The following is a 19570-nucleotide window of genomic DNA, read 5'->3' on the forward strand; positions in this document are numbered from 1 at the left end:
GGTTTATGAAAAAAACTAATAAAACAGATAATCATTGGTCAATTTGATTTTTAAAAAAATCAAATTGCCACTATCAAAAATGAAAAGAGTGAATTCATCACCAAATAAAAGGTAATTAAAGCAATTATTAGGAGTTATTTTGACCAATTATAGGCCAATAAAACCAAGAATCTAAGCAAAATGGATAAATATTTACAAAAATAAAAATTGTCCAGATTAATGGAACACCTAGAATACTTAAATAACCCTATCTTGGAAAAAGAAATTGAACAAATCATCAATAAACTCCCTGAGGAAAAAAAAACCCAGGGTCAGATAGATTCACAAGTGAATTCTACCAAACATTTAAAAGACAATTAATTCCATTACTTATTAAACTATTTGGGAAAACAGGTAAAGAATTTCTATCAAATTTCTTTTATGACACAAATATGGGGGAGATACCTAAACCAGGAAAAGCAAAAACAAAAAATACTATAGACCAATTTCTTTAATGAATAGTGATACAAAAATTTTAAATAAAATACTAGCAAGGAGATTACAGCAATATATCACAAGGATCAAGCACTATGACTAGGTGGAATTTATGCAAGTAAAACAGGGCTGGTTCAATATCTGGGAAACTTACAGCATAAGAGACCATATAAATAACAAAACTAACAGAAATCATAATATTTTGATATGATCATTTAAAGAGATACAAAAAAAAGCTTTTGACTAAATGCAACATGCATTTCTATTAGAACAAAAAACACTAGATAACATGGGAATCAATGTAACTTTCCTTAAAATGATTAATGATATAGATAATATCTAAAACCATCAGCGAAGATAATTTGTAATGGGGATAAGCTAGAAGCCTTTCCAATAAGGATACCCACTGTCACCATTATTATCCAATAGTGTACTAGAAATGTAAGCTATAGCAATAAGAGAATAAAAAGAAATCAAAAGACTTAGAGTAGGCAATGAGAAAACTATCACTCTTTGCAGATTATATGAAATACTTGGAGAATCCTAGAGAATCAACTTAAAACTAGTTGAAATAATTAATTTTAGCTAAGTTGCAGGATACAAAATAAACCAACATAAATTTCATATATATATACGTGTGTGTGTGTGTGTATGTATCTAAAACTACCAACAATACCCAGCAGGAAGAGACAGAAAGAGAAATTCTATTTAAAATAACTGCAGACAATATAAAATACCTGGAGGTCTACCTACCTTGACAAATCCAGGAACCATATGAACACAACTACACTACACTTTTCATACAAATAAAGTCAGATCTAAACAACTGGAAAAAATACTAATCATTTAAGGATAGATTAAGCCAATAAGATGAAAATGACAATTCTACCAAAATTAATTTACTTACTCAATGCTATACCAATTAAACTAGCAAAGAAGTATTTTAGAACTAGAAAAAATAATAACAAAACTCATCTAAAAGAACAAACTATCAAGAATATTAAAATTACTGACAAAAAAAATGTGAAGAAATGTAGCTCAACTCCATCAGACCACAAACTGTATTATATAATAGTAAATCAACAAAACACTGATACTGGCTAAAGAATAGAGTAGTAGATCAGTGGAGTAGATATAGGTATACAGTGCACAGTAGTAAATGACCATCAGAATCTAGTGTTTGATAAATCCAAAAACCCAAGCTTTTAGGATAAGCTCTATTTGACAAAAACTGTTGGGAAAACTGGAAAAAAATTACAGCAGAAACTAGTATATACCAACATCGTACACCACATACCAAGATAAAATTAAAATGAGTACATGATTTAGACATAAAGGATGGTACGATGAACAAATTAAGAGAGCAAGGAATAGTTTACCTATCAGATCTATAGAAAAAGGAAGAATTTATGATAAATAGAAAATAGATAAATAGATAAATTTGTTTATAATAAATTAGAAAGGGTTTATACAAGCAAGCCCAATGCAACCAAGATTAGAAGGAAAGCAGAAATATGGGTAAAAATTTTAACAGCAAATACTTCTGATAAAAGCCTCATTTCTCAAAGAAATAGATAACTGAGTAAATTTATAAGAACACAAATCATTTGCCAATTGATATATGATCAAAGAATATGAACAGATAGTTCTCAGATGAAGAAATCAAAGTTATCCAATGAGGTGGTTCAGGTCAATTCCAATATACCTGTGAAGAAGAGAGACATCTGCATCCAGAAAGAGCAGTGGTGGGAACTCAATATAGATAACAGTATTTTTACCATTTTTGTGGTATTTTGCTTTTTTTTTTTCTTTCTCATTTTTTCCATTTTTGATCTGATTTTACTTGTGCAGCATGATAAATGTGAAAATATGAAGAGGAAAAAAATGCATATGTTCAACATACAATGGATTATTTGCTCTCTAGGGGAGGGGATGGGGGAACAGAGGGAGAAAATTTGGAACACAAGGTTTTGCAAGGGTGGATGTTGAAAATTATCTTTGCATGCATTTTAAAAATAAAAAGCTATATTAAAAAGAAATCAAAGTTATCTGTAGTCAAATTTTAAAATGTTCTAAATCACCACTGAATGCATATTAAAAACAACTCTGAGGTACCACTTCATACCTATCAGATGGGCTAATATGATAGAAAAGGAAAATGAGAAATGCTGGAGGAGATGTGTGAAAATTGGGACTCTAATGCATCAAAATGGGACACCAATTAATGTTGCTGGAGTTGTGAACTGATATAACTATTCTGGAGAGCAATTTGGAGCTAAGCCCAAAGGGCTATAAAACTGTGAATACCCTTTAATCCAACAATACCACTAATAGATCTGTATTCAAAAGAGATTTTTAAAAAGGGAAAGAACCTACTTATACAAAAATAATTACAGAAGCTCTTTTGATGGTGGCAAAAATATTGGAAATTAGGGATATCCATCAACTGGGAAATAGCTGAACAAGTTGTGGTGTATGATTGTAATGGAATATCATTGTGCTATAAGAAATGAGAAGTAGGATAATTTCAGAAAAACTTGGACTTTACATAGAATGGTACAAGGTGAACAACGTACACAGTAATAGCAATATTGTATAATGATCAATTGTGAGTTACTTAGCTATTCTCATCAATACAATGATCTAAGACAATTCCAAAGGTCTCATGAGGGAAAATAATATCCACATTTAGAGAAAGAATTTATGGAGTCTGAATGCAGATAGATTGAAGCCTATATTTTCACTTTAATTTTTTTCATGTTTTTTTTTCTTTTGGGTGGTTTCTTCTTTCACAACAGAATTAACAGAAATACATTTTATGGGATTGCACATATGTAATCTATAGGGAGAGGGGAATTGAGGGAGGTAGGAAAAACTTGGAACTTGAAATTTTAAAATTAATACTAAAATGTGTTTTTACATGCAATTGGTAAAAAGTACTATTAAAAAGCTATCAGAACTTAGTTCAATATAACAAACATTCCTGACTCACTCCAGAGAATGAAACCTACTTCAGTCCTCTTAGTAAAGAAATAATGGATTAGCAAGCCATTCTCCAATTGATAAATGGTCAAATGATATGAATATACAATTCTCAGATGAAGAAATTGAAACTATTTCTAACCATATGAAAAGATGCTCCAAGTCATTATTAATCAGAGAAATGCAAATTAAGACAACTCTGAGATACCACTACACACCTGTCAGATTGGCTAGAATGACAGGGAAAGATAATGAGGAATATTGGAGGAGATGTGGGAAAATTGGGACACTGATACATTGTTGGTAGAACTGTGAATACATCCAGCCATTCTGGAGAGCAATTTGGAACTATGATCAAAAAGTTATCAAACTGTGCATGTCCTTTAATCCAGTAGTGTCTCTGCTGGGCTTATATCCCAAAGAGATCTTAAAGAAGGGAAAGGGACCTGTATGTGCAAGAATGTTTGTGGAAGCCCTCTTTGTAGTGGCCAGAAACTGGAAACTGAGTGGATGCCCATCAATGGGAGAATGGCTGAATAAATTGCAGTATATGAATATTATGGAATATTATTGTTCTGTAAGAAATGACCAACAGGATTTTTTCAGAAAGGCCTGGAGAGAGCTGCATGAACTGATGCTGAGTGAAATGAGCAGGACCAGGAGATTATATACTTCAACAACAATACTATATGATGATCAATTCTGATGGATGAGGCCCTCTTCAACAATGAGATGAACCAAATAGGTTCCAGTAGAGCAGTAATGAACTGAACCAGCTACACCCAGCGAAAGAACTCTGGGAGATGACTATGGACCACTACATAGAATTTCCAATCCCTCTATTTTTGTCCGCCTGCATTTTGGATTTCCTTCACAGGCTAATTGTACACTATTTCAAAGTCCAATTCTTTTTGTACAGCAAAACAACTGTTTGGACATGTATACATATATTGTATTTAATTCATTCTCTAACATATTAAACATGTATTGGTCAACCTACCATCTTGGGGAGGAGAGGAGGGGAAAAATTAGAACAAAAGGTTTGGCAATTGTCAATGTTGTAAAATTACCCATGCATATATCTGGTAAATAAAAACTATTTTAAAAAAATAATGGATTAGAAGTGAAGAATGAGGCATGCACTGTCGGTCATGGTTAATATGGCATTTTTTTTTCTTAACTGTTCCTTCATACACAACAAGAGAGAAATAATTGGGAAGTTACAGTGATTTAAAAAAAAAACCACAATAAATTTTTTTAAAGGAAGCATAGTGTTCAAAAAGAATTCCGAATTCTAAGAGTCAAATGCTCCAAAATAACATGGTCAAATATTAGAATTTTGATATTTATAATTAAGCAACATCTATTTGTGTCCCCGTAGCCAAATAGAAGCACTTACATCTTATAATTCCTTTTTTTGACCCCTAAGGACATACCAAAATGAAAGAAGGAAAGGAATGGATGAAAGTAATAACAAAGAAATTAAATGATTAATGAATGTTCATGAACCTCTAATGTGTCCCCATTTCGATGGAAAACCAGACATGCTACACCCTTTCATCTCTTGGTACCCACACCCAAGGTCAATTTCAAAATGCAAAGTGTTCATTTAAACTTTTGCCCTTTGATTCCTCTTGAATAAATGGTTCTTTAACCAAAAAGGACATATGTGGTTAACCTAACAGATTAGCTCTCAAGATTCCCTAATTTCTTCCTAGCAGAATGCTTGATGGAGTCTAAGAATCTAAATTTGAATTCTGGCTCTGCCACTTACCCCCTTTGTAACACTGAGCAACTCCCTTCATTTCTCCTAGTTTCAGGTTCCTAATCTATAAGGGGACAGGATTTGGCTCCATGACCCTAAACTGTAAAGAGTCTTTTTAAGAGAGAGACTATTTCCCAGGTCCCTTTGATCCCTACTCCACTACCAGAATGGGTACAGGTCTTTATCATCTCCCATGCTAACAATGTCAACTAAGAATAATAAAATAGAAAGTGAAAATTTAAAAGTCCAGCCAAAGGACAATGGAGAGAAGCATGGTGGGGACCAGGATACTGCAGCTTATATCCAATGATAATCTCAACTCAAAAAGTAGCAGAAGAAACAAGAGGGAAGAAGAAATAAAGGTTTACAAAAGGAGGTGGGCTAGTCATGGGATACGAGGCAGGGTTAACACATGTATGGCTCAGTGCTTAACATTTATAAATTTATAAATAAAAACCATTTAACAATCCAAGCTGTCAGCTATAGTCTTTCATAGAGCAGTTATACAGGAACACAGAGAAGCATCCACGAGGATGAGAAGTGAATGGGCCTTATTTGGTACCAGTGAAGGGTTGAAGGGCTTTCTAATGCACTGGGGTGCTGACGGAGGAGGCCACACAAAGCATCCCTGATGTTTGAGTCCTCTTTTCTTCTATGAGAGAAATGTCCTGCTTGCATTCTTTTTTCAATTTCTTCTGTGTGTAACTCCTCATAAGTTCAATAAGGTGACTAATGGTATTTAAGACCTGACCTTGGACTTTCCTTAAAGTTTCAAGTATTGATTACGGTATGAGGATAGGAGTGTATTAATGATTAGAGGCTAACTTAGAAGGTCAAGTTTGCAAGTGACTCATTAGTGAACCATGGCAAACTCACTCCACCTTTCCTTTCTAATACTGCACACAGAATGCCATGAAAGTCAGGACATTTCAGAGCCAGAAGGAGTTTAGAGATCACTAAGTCCCTCTTTTTTTTTTCACACCATGGACCCATTTTTTTTTTAGCAGGGCTGAGTAGAAAAGGTGTTGTAGCGAGCTGTCGTCTCCAGAAGCTGCCAGATCGCTCTCTGGGAAGAGATCTGCTGTGTCTACTCAAATCTCTCAGACAGATTCTTCTTCCTGTAGTGAACCGTTGTCTCCAGGCAGTTGCTGTTAACTCTTGTCCTTAGAAGTGACTTCCCTTCCTGCAGAGAGCTCCGTCAAGCCAGATGTAGTGCAGAGTCCCCTTTATCTCTGGGAGTCCTCTCTTTTATTCTCCCAGAGAATGGGCGTGGGATAATGCAAGGGCTTCTGGGAAGAACCACTTCAGCCAATGAGCCTGCTCCTTCCATCAAGTCAACCTGAGTTCTCACCTTGTAATTGTCCAACCTGAATTCTCACCTTGTCACTATCCAGACAACCCGAGTTCTCACCTAGTAATCCCAACAAGGTGTTAGGGACTAAGTAATCCAATGAATAGCTCTCCCCCCCAAAAAAAAAAGCACAAGTCTGGAAAGCAGTGACCTCATCCTGATTTTGGTTCATCCGTCATCTTGAATTCCACCAATGAAATATTTGTATCAATAAGACCATGATGCCCTCCTCTCATTCATTCATACCACAAATTTCCACCAAGTTCCCCTCAGGGACACAGGGCATGCTAAATAAAGACCCGAATAAGCCAATTTGTGTGTGTGTGTGTGTGTGTGTGTGTGTGTGTGTGTGTGTGTGTGTGTGTTTGTCAACATCAGTATTTTTTAAAGTTTGGGGCCAGTCTAAGGTATGAGAACTTTGGCTAAAGACCAAGTCAACAGGGTGGTCATGACTACAATAGCCTCTCCCCCAGCCCAACACTTTCTGGGAGCCTCCCTGGGTATCCCCCCTTTCTACTATACTTACATATCAGGACCAAGACAGACAGCTGCCTTCAAAGACCCAGAGGTCTGACATTCAGAAAAGAAACAATAAGGCAGTGATAACAGAAAAAAACGCTATCCTGCTCTATTGACATATGTAATGCATTTGACCCTTTTCTTTCAGTCCTATTCAACTGCACATTCACTAAGCCCTAGTCATATACCAGGTATTGTGCCAGGCACAAGAGAAACACCAACATGAGAAAGGTCTAGAGTGATTGCTCATTTCTGATAAATTTAGAATTTCAGAAGTCTAATTAGATTTTAAACTCAACAAACACCTCCTATCTCACAGCTAAAGATAGGCAAGAAAACACTACCAGCTGAAAGCATATGAAGAGTATGGGATGGAAAACAGATCCCTTTAAAATGGACAGGCAATGGGCACCACCCTCTTGAGTTACAGGAGTAACAGAGCAAAGATTTAGAGTTATAAGGGAGTTTCAAGGCCACTCAACCCAACCTTCTCATTTTACACATCAGGAAACTAAGGGGAAAAGAGCTGAGATGACTTGCCCAAGGTCACACAGCTAGGAAGTGACCAGATGGGACTTCAATCCCATTCTTTCTGACTGCAAGTGTCTCCACAACTCAGGAAAATTGCTATGATGTTCATCCTAAGATGATGAGCTGGCTCTTCACCAGCTCACTGAAGAACTTAGAATTGAAATCAGAAATCACTAAATTCTACGCCCAGGGCCCAATTGGCATATTTGGCAAATCACTCAAAGATTCATACCACAAGGAAAGATGCCTTAGTACACCACAGAGGTCACGCAATTAAAATTTCAGACAATGCCCTGCCCCCCAAATCTCAATTTTTAAATAAGCTTAATGGTAAGGGGGAAAAAAAATTCATGCTTTCTGGCATTAGTTAGTAGTGGCTGTTCTGTATCCTGAAAAGCTTGGCCCCTGGAAGGAGTTTCCTTTTGGAAAGGAAATACTTTTACCATCAAGGCTCTCCCTATGGGACTGAAAACCTCTGAGAGTTGTTTCCCCTTGTCCAAGAGCTAGCTGTAGAAGGATTTATCTTTCTTAAAAGGCTATTGCAAAAGGCCTTTGAACTTTAAGTCACAAAAGAGAGGGGCCAGCTCAATCTTTCTCTTACAAAGAAAGTAAGAAGCAGAAAGACTTCCCATATCCTCTCACTGAAATGATATCTAGCAGCAGCCACAGAGCCAGTGGGACAGCAGCCATGCGAGATCAACAGAGGACATGGCTGGGCTGGGCAAATGAGGAAGGGACCAATGGATACAGACTAGAAAAAGTTCCAATCCCACCTGCAATACATGGATTTCCCTCACTGAGGTGATAAGCCCATCTTTTGCTACTGGATTCAGGGGCAAGTTCAATTTATAACCCCCTCTGTCTATAATAAATAAGTTTAAATTAAAAAAGCAACTGATTACAGGAAGACATTTAGCGAAACAGTGTTATAAAGGGCAATCCATTTCAGCATTATACCTATAAGTTTGCTACTCAGCAACCATCCAAGTGACGTGGCCTCAAGGTTTTTCAACATTATGTTGAATTATCAATTACATTTTTTTGGGATCCAAGTCTGTGATTTCATCAGTATAGGAGAATTCCTGCTATGGAATGCCTTCCACCAACCCAGGTCAGCATCTTGCCTGCAACTTGTGGTGTCAGTCTCCTAATGGTCTGGTGGCATTCAACAATTACTGTCAAAGGATGGTGGTCTAAGCAACATTCGGTAGCATCCGCTTCTACCTGGAAAACAAGCTAACAGCAACTTTTGTTCTCTGTATTGAGAATGACACAAGGCAAGACAAGTAGTTCTCCTGCCTCCTCTGCCAAGAAGTGGCATTACCTGACATTTAATTACAATGGCTGCTATTTTCTAAGAGCCTCAAAAGTCAGATCAAGAACTATCAGACCTAAGCAGAGTTAATTAACAGATGCCACTCTCAAACCTATACTAATAGGGGAATGCAAAAATTGGGCCAATACATTAAAATGATTCTGAGAAGGATTGGGCCATCTGGTTGCAAACCCAGGGAAGATAAAATTGTACCTGCTGAGCTCAAAAGGAATGAATGCATGGTACAAGGGAAAGAATGCTACTGCTATGGCCAAAGGCTTGAGGTTAAGTCCCAGCTCTATGTTTTTACTGTCTGAGTGATTGACTACCTTGACAAAGTCACTGAAGCCCTCTAGCCTCCTCACCTGGAAAACTGGAGACTAGATTAGATGAATTCTAAAGTCCCTTTTATCTAACTAGATAATCTGCTAAGATAGGAAAGTATGATATTTGTTTTTAAAAGTTCATAAATTTCTATACTGAAATCTCACTCTAGATACTAAAAAAAAGAAAGTAAGATGCCATAAAAATAGGCCAAAAATGTTTGCAAGCTTTTAACTCACAGTAGTGAGGCATGGATGCCTAAAAGACACTCTCGGAAAAACAGAGGTGGAGGGGAGGCCTGGTATCCAAGCACTAACTTAGCTCAGGGAAAACACCCTCAGCACCAGAAGCTTGGATGTGACAGGACAAATTTTGTTTGGCAGCAGCAACCAGTGAAATTATCCAATAAGATCTGGCTAGGTGACCCTACATAAGTCCCTTAACATCTCAAAGCCATAGCTACCTCAATAAGATGTCTTAAAGTTCTCATGCTACCTGAGGACTCTGGAGTCATTATGTGGAACAACAAATCCTAGAAGAAGACAACATGAAATGGAAGGCATCAAAGGGCTAGGAAACAGGTGGTGTTGACAAGGACCTTGGAGGTTGTCATCCACAGCTCATTTCACAGATGAGGAAGCTGAGCACCGGGAGAGGTTTTGCAAACCTCAAGCATTACCGAGATCGGAGCTGGCATTCTGAAGTGACTGCCCCAAGATCACACAGCCTCTTGACTTCAGAAACCATACCAACATAGGCTGCTTTCCAGAGCCTTGCTAAAGGCAACTCTCATTAAGACTGAATGCACCATGGGGGGTTCAGGGTCCAAGTTCGAATTATCCCAGTGGTGTTGTCCCTAGAAGAGGAAGGCTGGCCAGAGTCATTCTTGCAGAAGCTGATTCTTTTAAGGGGCAGCTCTGGGGTAGAAGGCCTAGGTTTGATGTACTGAGAGGCAGATCTCAGCCTTATGTCAGAGAAAATTCCCTCATGAGAGAAAGTGTCCCAAAAGGAAGGGGCTGCTGCAGTGGGGGGTGGGGGAGGCTCTGTGGGGAAATAGGCTTCCCCCATCCCTGGAGGGCTCTAAGTAAGGGCTAGATGACCATCTTTGCAAATGTTAGTGCAAAGATTCCTCCAGCAACTTAGCAAACCAAATGATCACTTTAATCTTTTCCTGTTCTCAAGTTGTATGATCCGTCCTTCTGGAGCCCTAGCTTGCTAACTTATCTCTCCTTCCTCAGTCTGCCTAGTCCCTTCTGGCTTTACCTGTTCACCTACCCTAACCCAACCTAAACCCCACATTCGACCTGTTCAACAACTTGCCAACAGCCCAGAATCCTTTGCCTCCTTGACTTTCCATTGTATCCATTCTGCAGACCACCTCCAGCCTAAGGCAAAACCTGCCAGTGGCCTTTTCTGTTCCTGTGCTCACCCCTCCTCCAAGGTTGCCTAGTCTAGAGGATCAAAGTGACACCCAGCTGATCAGCCACATCACAAAAACATTCTAGCTAACATTAACACGACTCTAAAGTTGCTCAGAAAGCTTTTGGTCACGTCTGCCTGATTCCCTCTTTCACCACAGAAACTGTTCTAAACTGTTTATTCTCTCTTCAAGCCCCAAAACCCAACCCTGTCCCTTTAATCTCTGCAAACTAATTCACCTTCTCTTTTATCAGAAGGAAAGAGATCATCTGAAATGATCTCCAGCTATTTCTCTACCATCAACCTCAAAATTTCTTGATCTCTTCACTCCATTCATCCTTCTACACTCACGCCTCAAAGAGACAATATCCTTTCCAGAGGGATCCTTTCTGCTGATCTCCACTTCTCTCTACTGCATCTTCCAGCTCGCCTTTCATTTGAGCCCCTTTCTCCTTCCCCATAAACATGTTCTGTTCTTCCCTGTCCTAAAACAACTTTGCCTAGAATTTCCTAGGAGCACTGTCTTCTTTGCTCTTATCTTCCTAATCACACTGACTCCCCTGTCCTGCTCCATACCCGGATGATCAACACCAGAAATCTTCCTGCTTCCCTAACCCTCCATTAGAACTGCTTTTTCCCAGCTTATCCACAGCCTGCTACTGGCCAAATCCAATGACTTTTTCTTACAAAAGCAGGTCCAGTGTTTGCCTCAAGTCAGAAAAGAACCCAAATTGTTGGGGGAATTTGAGAAAAATTGAAGGGAAAAAAATGGTGTAAACTTTGGCTATAAAGAGATCAGATTAGGTAGTTAAAGTTTCAAGGGCTACAGTCCTAGTCTATAAAATTAAAAAAATAAATAAATAAAGAAGCACTACTGAATTCAAAAGAAAGGCCAGTGTCCTGAGCTGGGGACAGGAAGCTAAAGATGGGTTCAGCCCCATTGGTCCCTCACGTGTGGATTGCCTCGGACTATGGACAGGCTTGAAGAACAGTCTCTAAGCAGGACACGGACTTCCAAAGAACCAGGCTTCCAAAGCGATACTCTGTGGGAAATCTTTAAAAATCCCCTGGACTAGATCAGCTCAATGTAAAATGTCAGAGGAAACCAATGTGAGATTGGATTGGTTCTCTCTACCTTTCTGACGGTAGCTAATATTGACTGGTAACATCAGGGGTGATTTAATCATGGAATTCATTCCCTTGCCAAGACAGAAGACAATTTTCCGGGCTCAGAATGGAATCCTTGAGCTTAGCCAAGCCAACATGCAGTTAAAACAAACTAATTCCAGCCATTGCACTGTGGAATTTTTTATTTCAAGTTAAATCCCTTTAGAGCTTTGAATCACCTAAAAAGTCAAATGGCATTAGTGTTCTGAAACTCAACAGTAATTCATGCTTTGTCTTTTTAAACTTTTGGAAACCGTGTCTTGAGTACATTGAGGAAGGAGCATGTTCTCATTTTAGTAGCACACAAGAATGGGAGGCTAGCTTAAAATCCAAATGCCAACAGAGTAAGATAGCCATTTCCTTTAGTCTATCATGTAAATATTTAGCAGCTACTAAATAGTAGATATTTACTGTTGAATGCCAACCAGCTATAGAGGAAGTTATCTCCACCAATAAAAATCACCAAGACGTATGTGCAAGTTCCGATCGCAAAGGATCACCAGGAAGACCTGACATGTCCACAGTTACATAAGCCACTATGTGCCAGAGACAAGATTTGATTTCAGATCTTCCTGACTTCAAGCCTGGCTCCCTATCAAATTTATCATGATGTGTCTCAAAAGCAAAATGTACTTGTTAATTTATAGTAATTTCATTTTTTTAGCTGCTATTCACTTTTATGTGTTCATTTGGATCCAGACCTGAGATTTCATTGGCACAGGGAATTCTCAGGATTGAAATTCGTTCCATCAATGACGATCAGTAATTCTGCTACAACTTATACTCACAGAGTGTTACATGGACAACTCTGAGATTAAGTGACTTGCCCATGGTCACACAGCTGCTATATGCCAAAGGCGGGCCTTAAATCAGATCTTTTTAACTCCAAAGCCAACCCTCTATTCACTATGCTACATTGTCCTAAAGGTTTGTCAAAGAAATTAGAGTCTATAATTATGTAGTAAAAAACATGGTTGTCTGAATAAGAATCCACATTAACATTATTGAAATGTCTCATGCCACTCCCTATCATAAGTATTTCTATACTCAAGACACATTATACTAGATGACTTGTCTTCCACCATATATGGGTCAGAAGTTTACATGTTCTACATGTGTACAATAGGGAAGACCAATAAGGGAACCCTGAACAAAGCTTCTAGGGCTATTGGGAGCTGTTGGGAGGAAAACTGAAGGGAAGGCCAGATGTGATCAAATCTGGCTCCAAACTTCCCCAAGGAGCCAGTGTTAGGGGTCACCTTCAAGCTGGTAATGCCTTGATGATCAAGAGGCTAGGGAATTCTAGAGGGAAAGAAAAGGGAGAAGTTCCTTCATCCACAAGGTACTACCATTTCATATTTCTAGAGACTTTCATTTCATAGTGGCATAAAAATGGAAATGAAGGCGTGTCCATTAATTGAGGAATGCCAACACAAATTATTTTATATGAAGGTTATTGAATACTTCCATGCCATAAGAAATGACAAAGTGGAAAGCTTCAGAAGAAACTGGGAAGACATCTACAAATTGCCATAGACTGAAGTAAACTAGGAGAACAAAGACAACATTATAAAGAAAAACAACTTGGGAAATCTTGGGTCTTGACAAACTACAATGTCAGAAGACTGAAGATAAAGCATGCCATTTGCCTCCTTCTAGAAAGGTGATGGACTCAAGATGATGGAAGGAGACATGAATTTGTTTGGACATGGTCAACACAGGAGTTTGTTTTGTTGAACTTATGCCTATGTTAAGAGAGTTTGTTGTTGTTTTAATGGTCCAAGGGACTGGAATTCAATGAAGCAAAATGGAAAAGTAATGCTTACTTAAAATTAATAACTTCATTTTAAATTTTTATAGAACTCTTTCAGGATACAAAGCACTTTTCTATTCATTCTCAAATTTGGGCCTTATCTCAGTTGTGTGAAGTACGTAATATTGGTTTCATCCCCATTATACAAGGGAAGAAACTAACATTCCAAGAGAAAAGAACTTGCTCCAGTTTCCACAGCTAGGAAGAAGAGAGCAAATGTTCTTTCCACCTTATATACTTCATCAGAGGCACCTCCTGAGTTCGCTGGGCAGAATTAAGGCACAAAACCTGAAACCTGCCTGGGTCATCAAGGGTGTCTGGGGTACTTACGCCACAATCCCAGACAGGTGAAACATTTCTGCGCTGAGGTAGGAAAGGTAGCTATACAAGAAGACAAAGAGGGGCTCAATGACACGGGTGGCCTTGGTAAAGCGAGTGGTAAAGGCAGCGACCATTCCAAACAGGAGACCGATGAAGATGCCTCCAATTCCAACCACAAAGAACTTTCCCATCCCAGCCAAAATGTCCAGTGTTGTGATAGATGGCATTTCACTGAAAGACTGGAATAATTTATAGAGCACCTAAAAGAGAAAGGGTTAGAAGAAACTGTCATTAGAAAAGGCCAAAATGATGGCCCACGTCATCCAATTGAATCCAAGCCTAACCAGAAAGTGTGGCACAGTGAACAGAATGCTAAACTTGGAATCCAGAGCAAGGTTTAAATATTCCCCTGAGCATTTTCTGTATGAACCTGGACAAGTCATGTAATTTCTCAGAGCTTCAGTGTCCTCACAGTGAGTCTCAAAGCACTATATAAATGCCAAAAGTTATTATACACAACTTCTCAAACCAGGTTTCCCAAAAAAATCTGAGCTTCGCCCTCAGTTCTCAGGCCTCTTCCCTTCTGAAATCCTTCAGTGTTTACAGCGTCATTACTTTGTTCACTTATCCATGACTTGAGCAGAGAGACTACCCCTACAGCTGCTAACTGTGGGGGTATTGTTTGGCCACTGGTGGAGTGAATCCAGTTTCTGGGATTCTCTGGTTCCCTTTAAGGTAGCGGCCAAGCTGGTTCATCAGCCAAGACACACCAAGCAAACAACAATACTCACAACAATCACTGCATCATTGAGGAGAGACTCTCCAAAAACCAAAATGTGAAGCTTCTCATTCACGTGCATCTCTGCAAACACAGACAGCACAGCCACGGGATCCACGGCGGCAATCAGGGTCCCAAACCAGAGGTTATGGAGCAAGGAGACATCACGCAGGCTAAAGTATTCCACCTGGCAGATACCATAGAGGGAAAGGCCGATCCCAAGCACATTCCACAGAGTGCCCACTACTGCATATAGAAGGATGGTGCCGATGTTCTCAAAAAAGGGCCGGCTGGGCATAAAGTAACCCGCGTCAAGGACAATTGGGGGGAGCAAGTAGAGAAAGAATATGTCACTGTCCATGACAGGTGGGGATTTATCATTTAAACCATAAATGATGCCTCCCATGACGAGCCCCACAAAAATTAACAGGCAGCTTTCTGGAACAACTGAAGGCAGTTTGCTGTAAAGGTGAAACCCTGAAAGAGAAAAAAGAATTGGGGCAGTTGATGAGAATGTGGCATCTCTCTTTTGAGTAACTTCTTTTTGGAGAGACAAGAGTGTACTTGGAGAGACAGAAGATTTTTGAAACCCAGATCTGACACTTTCCAACTATGTGACTTTGAGGACAAGCCAATTAACATCTCTGAGCCTCAGTTTTCCCATATGTAAAATTGAGACAATAACATTTATTCTACCTTCCCTCATAACGTTGATGTCATATGATTTGAATTAGTTACCTCTCCCCCCCCCAGACCTGTGATTTTGTGTGATGTGTTAAACTCCCTTCACTGATACCAAACAATAACTCTATAAGATTTTACAGAGTTGCCTGAAAAATTGAGAGACTGGCCAAAGTCACAGCTAGGATATGTTCCAGGTGGAATTTGAACTGCGGTCTTCCCAATTCCAAGACCAGCCTTCAATACACAACACCATACAATCGCTCAAAAGAAAAATAACTTCAATACTTCAAGAAGTTGTAGTTTTGTCAGCATAGAAACTCTCCAATGATTCAGATTGCAACTCTTCTAGAATTTTATACTTGACAAAGTCCCAGAATTCATTCCAAAGTGGCCAGCCTGGTGACAAGCTTTCCAAAATTAGTCCGGCTGGTCCCAGAGCCAGAGATACTCTGAAAAGGTTAATATGGGATCCGTGTAGCCTGGTAGAACCTGTTGGTATAACCTTGAAGAACCCAGGGTTACTCCTGCAATAAAGTAGGGCTCTGTACATAGTAAAGTGCCATGAAAAGGGCTTTATTGTTCCATAGTTCGTCATCATCTATGAGCCTCACAATTTACCAAAAAAAAAAAACAAAACAAAAAAACAAACAAACAAACAAAAAAAAAAAAACGTATGATTTCAGATGTCCTAGTTTCATAATGATGTAGTTAAGATTCAGGGGCATGGACAAAAGGATTTTTTCCTCTCTGATGAAGACAATGTTGATTCATAAACCCTATCCAGCTAACATCAGCAGGATTATTCATATGTATCCGCTGAATTCTTCATAAAGAGATATAGACGTTTTGAAAGACGAAATGATGTAATTATCAGCTTGCAATATTTCCACTGGTCCTTCTTGTCATCAGAATGATAAGAAATTTAGTGGCAGTGGGTCTTAATTACCTGAAAAGGCACAGTACTATGCTGGAGGTTAGAGTTTATACTGGCATTCAATTCTTATTTAGAATAGATTTAGAAGGAACCTCAGATGTCATCTAATCCATGTCACCTCCACCACCTCCCATTTATAATATGAGAAAATTAAGGTATGGTCAGGAGAAGGAACTTGTCCAAGGCCATACAACTGGTTAATGGCAAAACTAGATTCAGAACGTAGGTCTCCTGATTCTCCGTCACCCCATTCCTCTCCTCTGTCATGGGTTCTTCTCTGGGGGCTTTCCTCCACTGAGCCAGCAAAAGGCAGGCATCTCATATGGGGGCTACTGGCAATGGTTCTTGATCTGCCCCATACACAGACTCCCATCATTTAGCTTTCCTCGGCACATGTCCAATCATGCACTTGCTTAGACGGTGCCTTATCACTATCTGCTTGAATACAGAAGTCTAATCTTTCCTATAAGACTGGAAACCCTTTTACCCTTCCTGAAGCACCAAATGCCCTTAAGTAGAGCATAGAGTGGGTCCATGGAACATCATTAAAAAAAGGAAGGATCCGAGAAGCAGTCCAATAGGCCCCATCTAAGAAGCACCTCCCTAGGCGATGCAGCTGCAAAGTAACTAGAAAGGAGCTACTGCTCCCCCAGGAGAGTTTTACTGAGGCTACTTCAAGGACATGTCAGTCACATGATCTATATCTGGGACTGTGTTGGAGCAGTCCCATCTAGAAATACAGAGATGGATACTTTCTTCAGATTCCTCCTAGGTCCATAATCCCGATGTTACAATCTCATCCAGGCACTGAAATCAGCATTTCCAATGTAGACAATAAGTATTGGGAAAGCTCAATTATCTACAGGCACCAAGCTTCAGAAGTACAATCTCTCCCACTAACACTGCCAAATGCTTTTGCATCCCCATCCCCTAGAGCTGTGGCCAGTGAGGCAGCCGGGGCAGGGGCCATGAGCCAAACCAGTTTGTTTAATGCACATGAAGAAAGTGAGGCTCAGGGATTGGGGTTGCCCTAGCCCATAACGTTGGTAAGTTCGTTTCCTGAAGCAGCAGTATTTGCAAGGGCTTTTTTTTTTTAACTAAAGACCCTGCATGGCACAGCAAAGTCATTTTCACAAAATGGGGACTAGAACTACTTAAAGACTGACTGTTCTTTTGTCTCCCAGCCAAGGGAAGTTGTCCTGAAGACTCCAATAGACAAAATCTCAACCCAGTGCTCTCCACGTTCTGCAGACATTTTCTGGGTAACCACTGCATGTAAGACCTAAGGTTACAAAGAGACAGCCCACCAGGCCCAACTTCTTATGAGGCTGTTGATGTTTTGACCCAAAAGAGGCCATACAACTGATAAAATGCAGCTCCTTCCCTTCTTTACTGAGGTGGGGGGCTATGGGTGCAAAGCACTGCATATGCTATCCTACCTTCTATCAGCTGAGCACTTCTTAGTTTTCTTAAGCTTTAGAATAACTTATTTAAAAAGATAGTTTTGAAAGTCTCACAAAGAAATGTGAAGACCCTTCTTAAGAGGCATCAAAGATAGTCCCAGTAAATAAAACTCTTGATCACAGTATATTTTGGCTTGGTGCATCCGGTACTAGATTTGCCATGAATCGAAGTGGGATCAAACCCTGCCTCTGATACACACTTCACTGTTTGATCCATCTAATCTAGAGCTGGAAAAGAATTTGCAGCCCAGCCCCCCTCACTTTACAGCTCAGGAAACTGAGGCCTGGACACTTATCCAAGATCATCCAAGTAGGAAGTAGCAGAGGTCTTAGATTTGAAGTTCAGTGTCCTTTCTATTGTATCTGCCTGCATTTCCTATCTGTAAAATAGGAATAATAATGGTCCTTTAAGACTCATAGGGTTCTTGTGTGAATCCAATGAGACTATGTATGTAAAGCTGACTACAAGCCCTAAAGCATGACATACATGTCAGTTTTGACTCCTCAAGGATTTGGGAGAGTCCCTACAAGCCAAAGATTGAAATGTGAATGCAGACACACTCCTAATACTAGAGTACTGTTTTCCTCAATGTCTGAGCAGGTCTCAGCATCTTGCTTTCAACACTCGTCAGACAAATACAGAGAACTGTCTAGGAGCTGGGGGTATCTCATTCAGAGGGGCATTAATTGAGGGAAGACCTGGTAGAGTCCTGAGCCTTCTGGTCCCCTCCAGGGAAACCCCTCCCTAGGGCTGCAGCTCCCACCACCACTCTGGGGTGTCCCCCACTTCTACTCTCTATGCCCCAAGAGGACAGGCTGGTGCCCAGAAAGGGCCCGGGGGGGGGGGGCTGAGCAAGTCCAGGTCTCCCAACTCACCAATTTTGGCCAATGAGGCCAGCATGATCCACAGTGTGATCTCGAAGGGCACCTGCACGTGCTGGTAATCCAGGGAGAAGAAGAGTGGGTGTATGGCCTCTGGGCCCTTGGTGTCCGAGGGGCTGCCTGAGGGCCCCTGACCGCTGCCATGATCAGGGCCTGCAGGGAGACCCCAGTCACTATCGCTGTTGGGCTTGCCCAGGGGATCCCAGCCACTCCCAGTGTTCTGGACCTCCTGGGGTCCCCAGCCACTGCCAGAGGCTGGCCCTCCTTGTGGTGCCCAGAAGCTGCCAGTACCTTGGTCAGGGCTACCTGGGGGTCCCCAGAGCACAGCATCACTGCTGACCTGGGAGGCAGCCAGGAGCAGAGTATAGATCACAGCCAGCCCCACGCCCATGGCAGAGTACTTTGCCCTAGCTCAGCCTAGTCTGCTTCAACCTTCCAACTCCCAGCTGGCTCAGGTCCTGAGCCACAGCTTCTAGTCTCCGCCTCTGCTCTCGGAAGCCTGGGGCCAGATGCGCCCTAGTCTCTGTGAGCTGCCTACACCAGTGGGGCTGCAGAGGGATAGGGGTGGGAGGATAGGGGAGGAGGGCATAGGAAGAGGGAGTGGGGGAGGTGGAGAGGGAGCAGGGACCAGAAGGCTGGGGCACTAGCTCTCTTGGGAGGGGAAATTTTTGGGAGCCTGTTGAGCTTCCCACAGAATCTCATTTCCTGCCAGAGCTCACCAGTTACAATCCACAGCACCCCAGGTTTGGAAGGGATCTCAAAGACCACGTACACAGGCATTCCTGGCCATTCCATTTTTAGAAAGCTCTGACTGCTGGGAAGTGCTAGCATCAAGCAGAAGCCTGCCT

At 40.5% G+C, this 19570-nt stretch overlaps 1 protein-coding gene across 2 annotated transcripts in view; it reads right to left on the bottom strand.

Annotated features, from left to right (window-relative positions):
- LOC141548413 (sodium/hydrogen exchanger 2-like) overlaps positions 1-19570 on the bottom strand; it is a 132313-nt gene that overhangs the window by 70510 nt on the left and 42233 nt on the right. The window contains exons 2-4 of one of the 2 annotated variants that reach the window (XM_074277279.1): positions 18717-18875; positions 14773-15236; positions 13991-14241 (exon numbers count right to left, since the gene is read on the bottom strand). In XM_074277279.1, coding sequence (XP_074133380.1) covers positions 13991-14241; positions 14773-15236; positions 18717-18741 — 740 coding nt within the window. In that variant the 5' untranslated portion in view covers positions 18742-18875. The remainder of the gene's footprint in view (positions 1-13990; positions 14242-14772; positions 15237-18716; positions 18876-19570) is intronic. The other variant, XM_074277280.1, reaches the window with a different exon arrangement.

Source organism: Sminthopsis crassicaudata, chromosome X (assembly GCF_048593235.1).
Source record: "Sminthopsis crassicaudata isolate SCR6 chromosome X, ASM4859323v1, whole genome shotgun sequence".
NCBI classification, from domain to species: domain Eukaryota; kingdom Metazoa; phylum Chordata; class Mammalia; order Dasyuromorphia; family Dasyuridae; genus Sminthopsis; species Sminthopsis crassicaudata.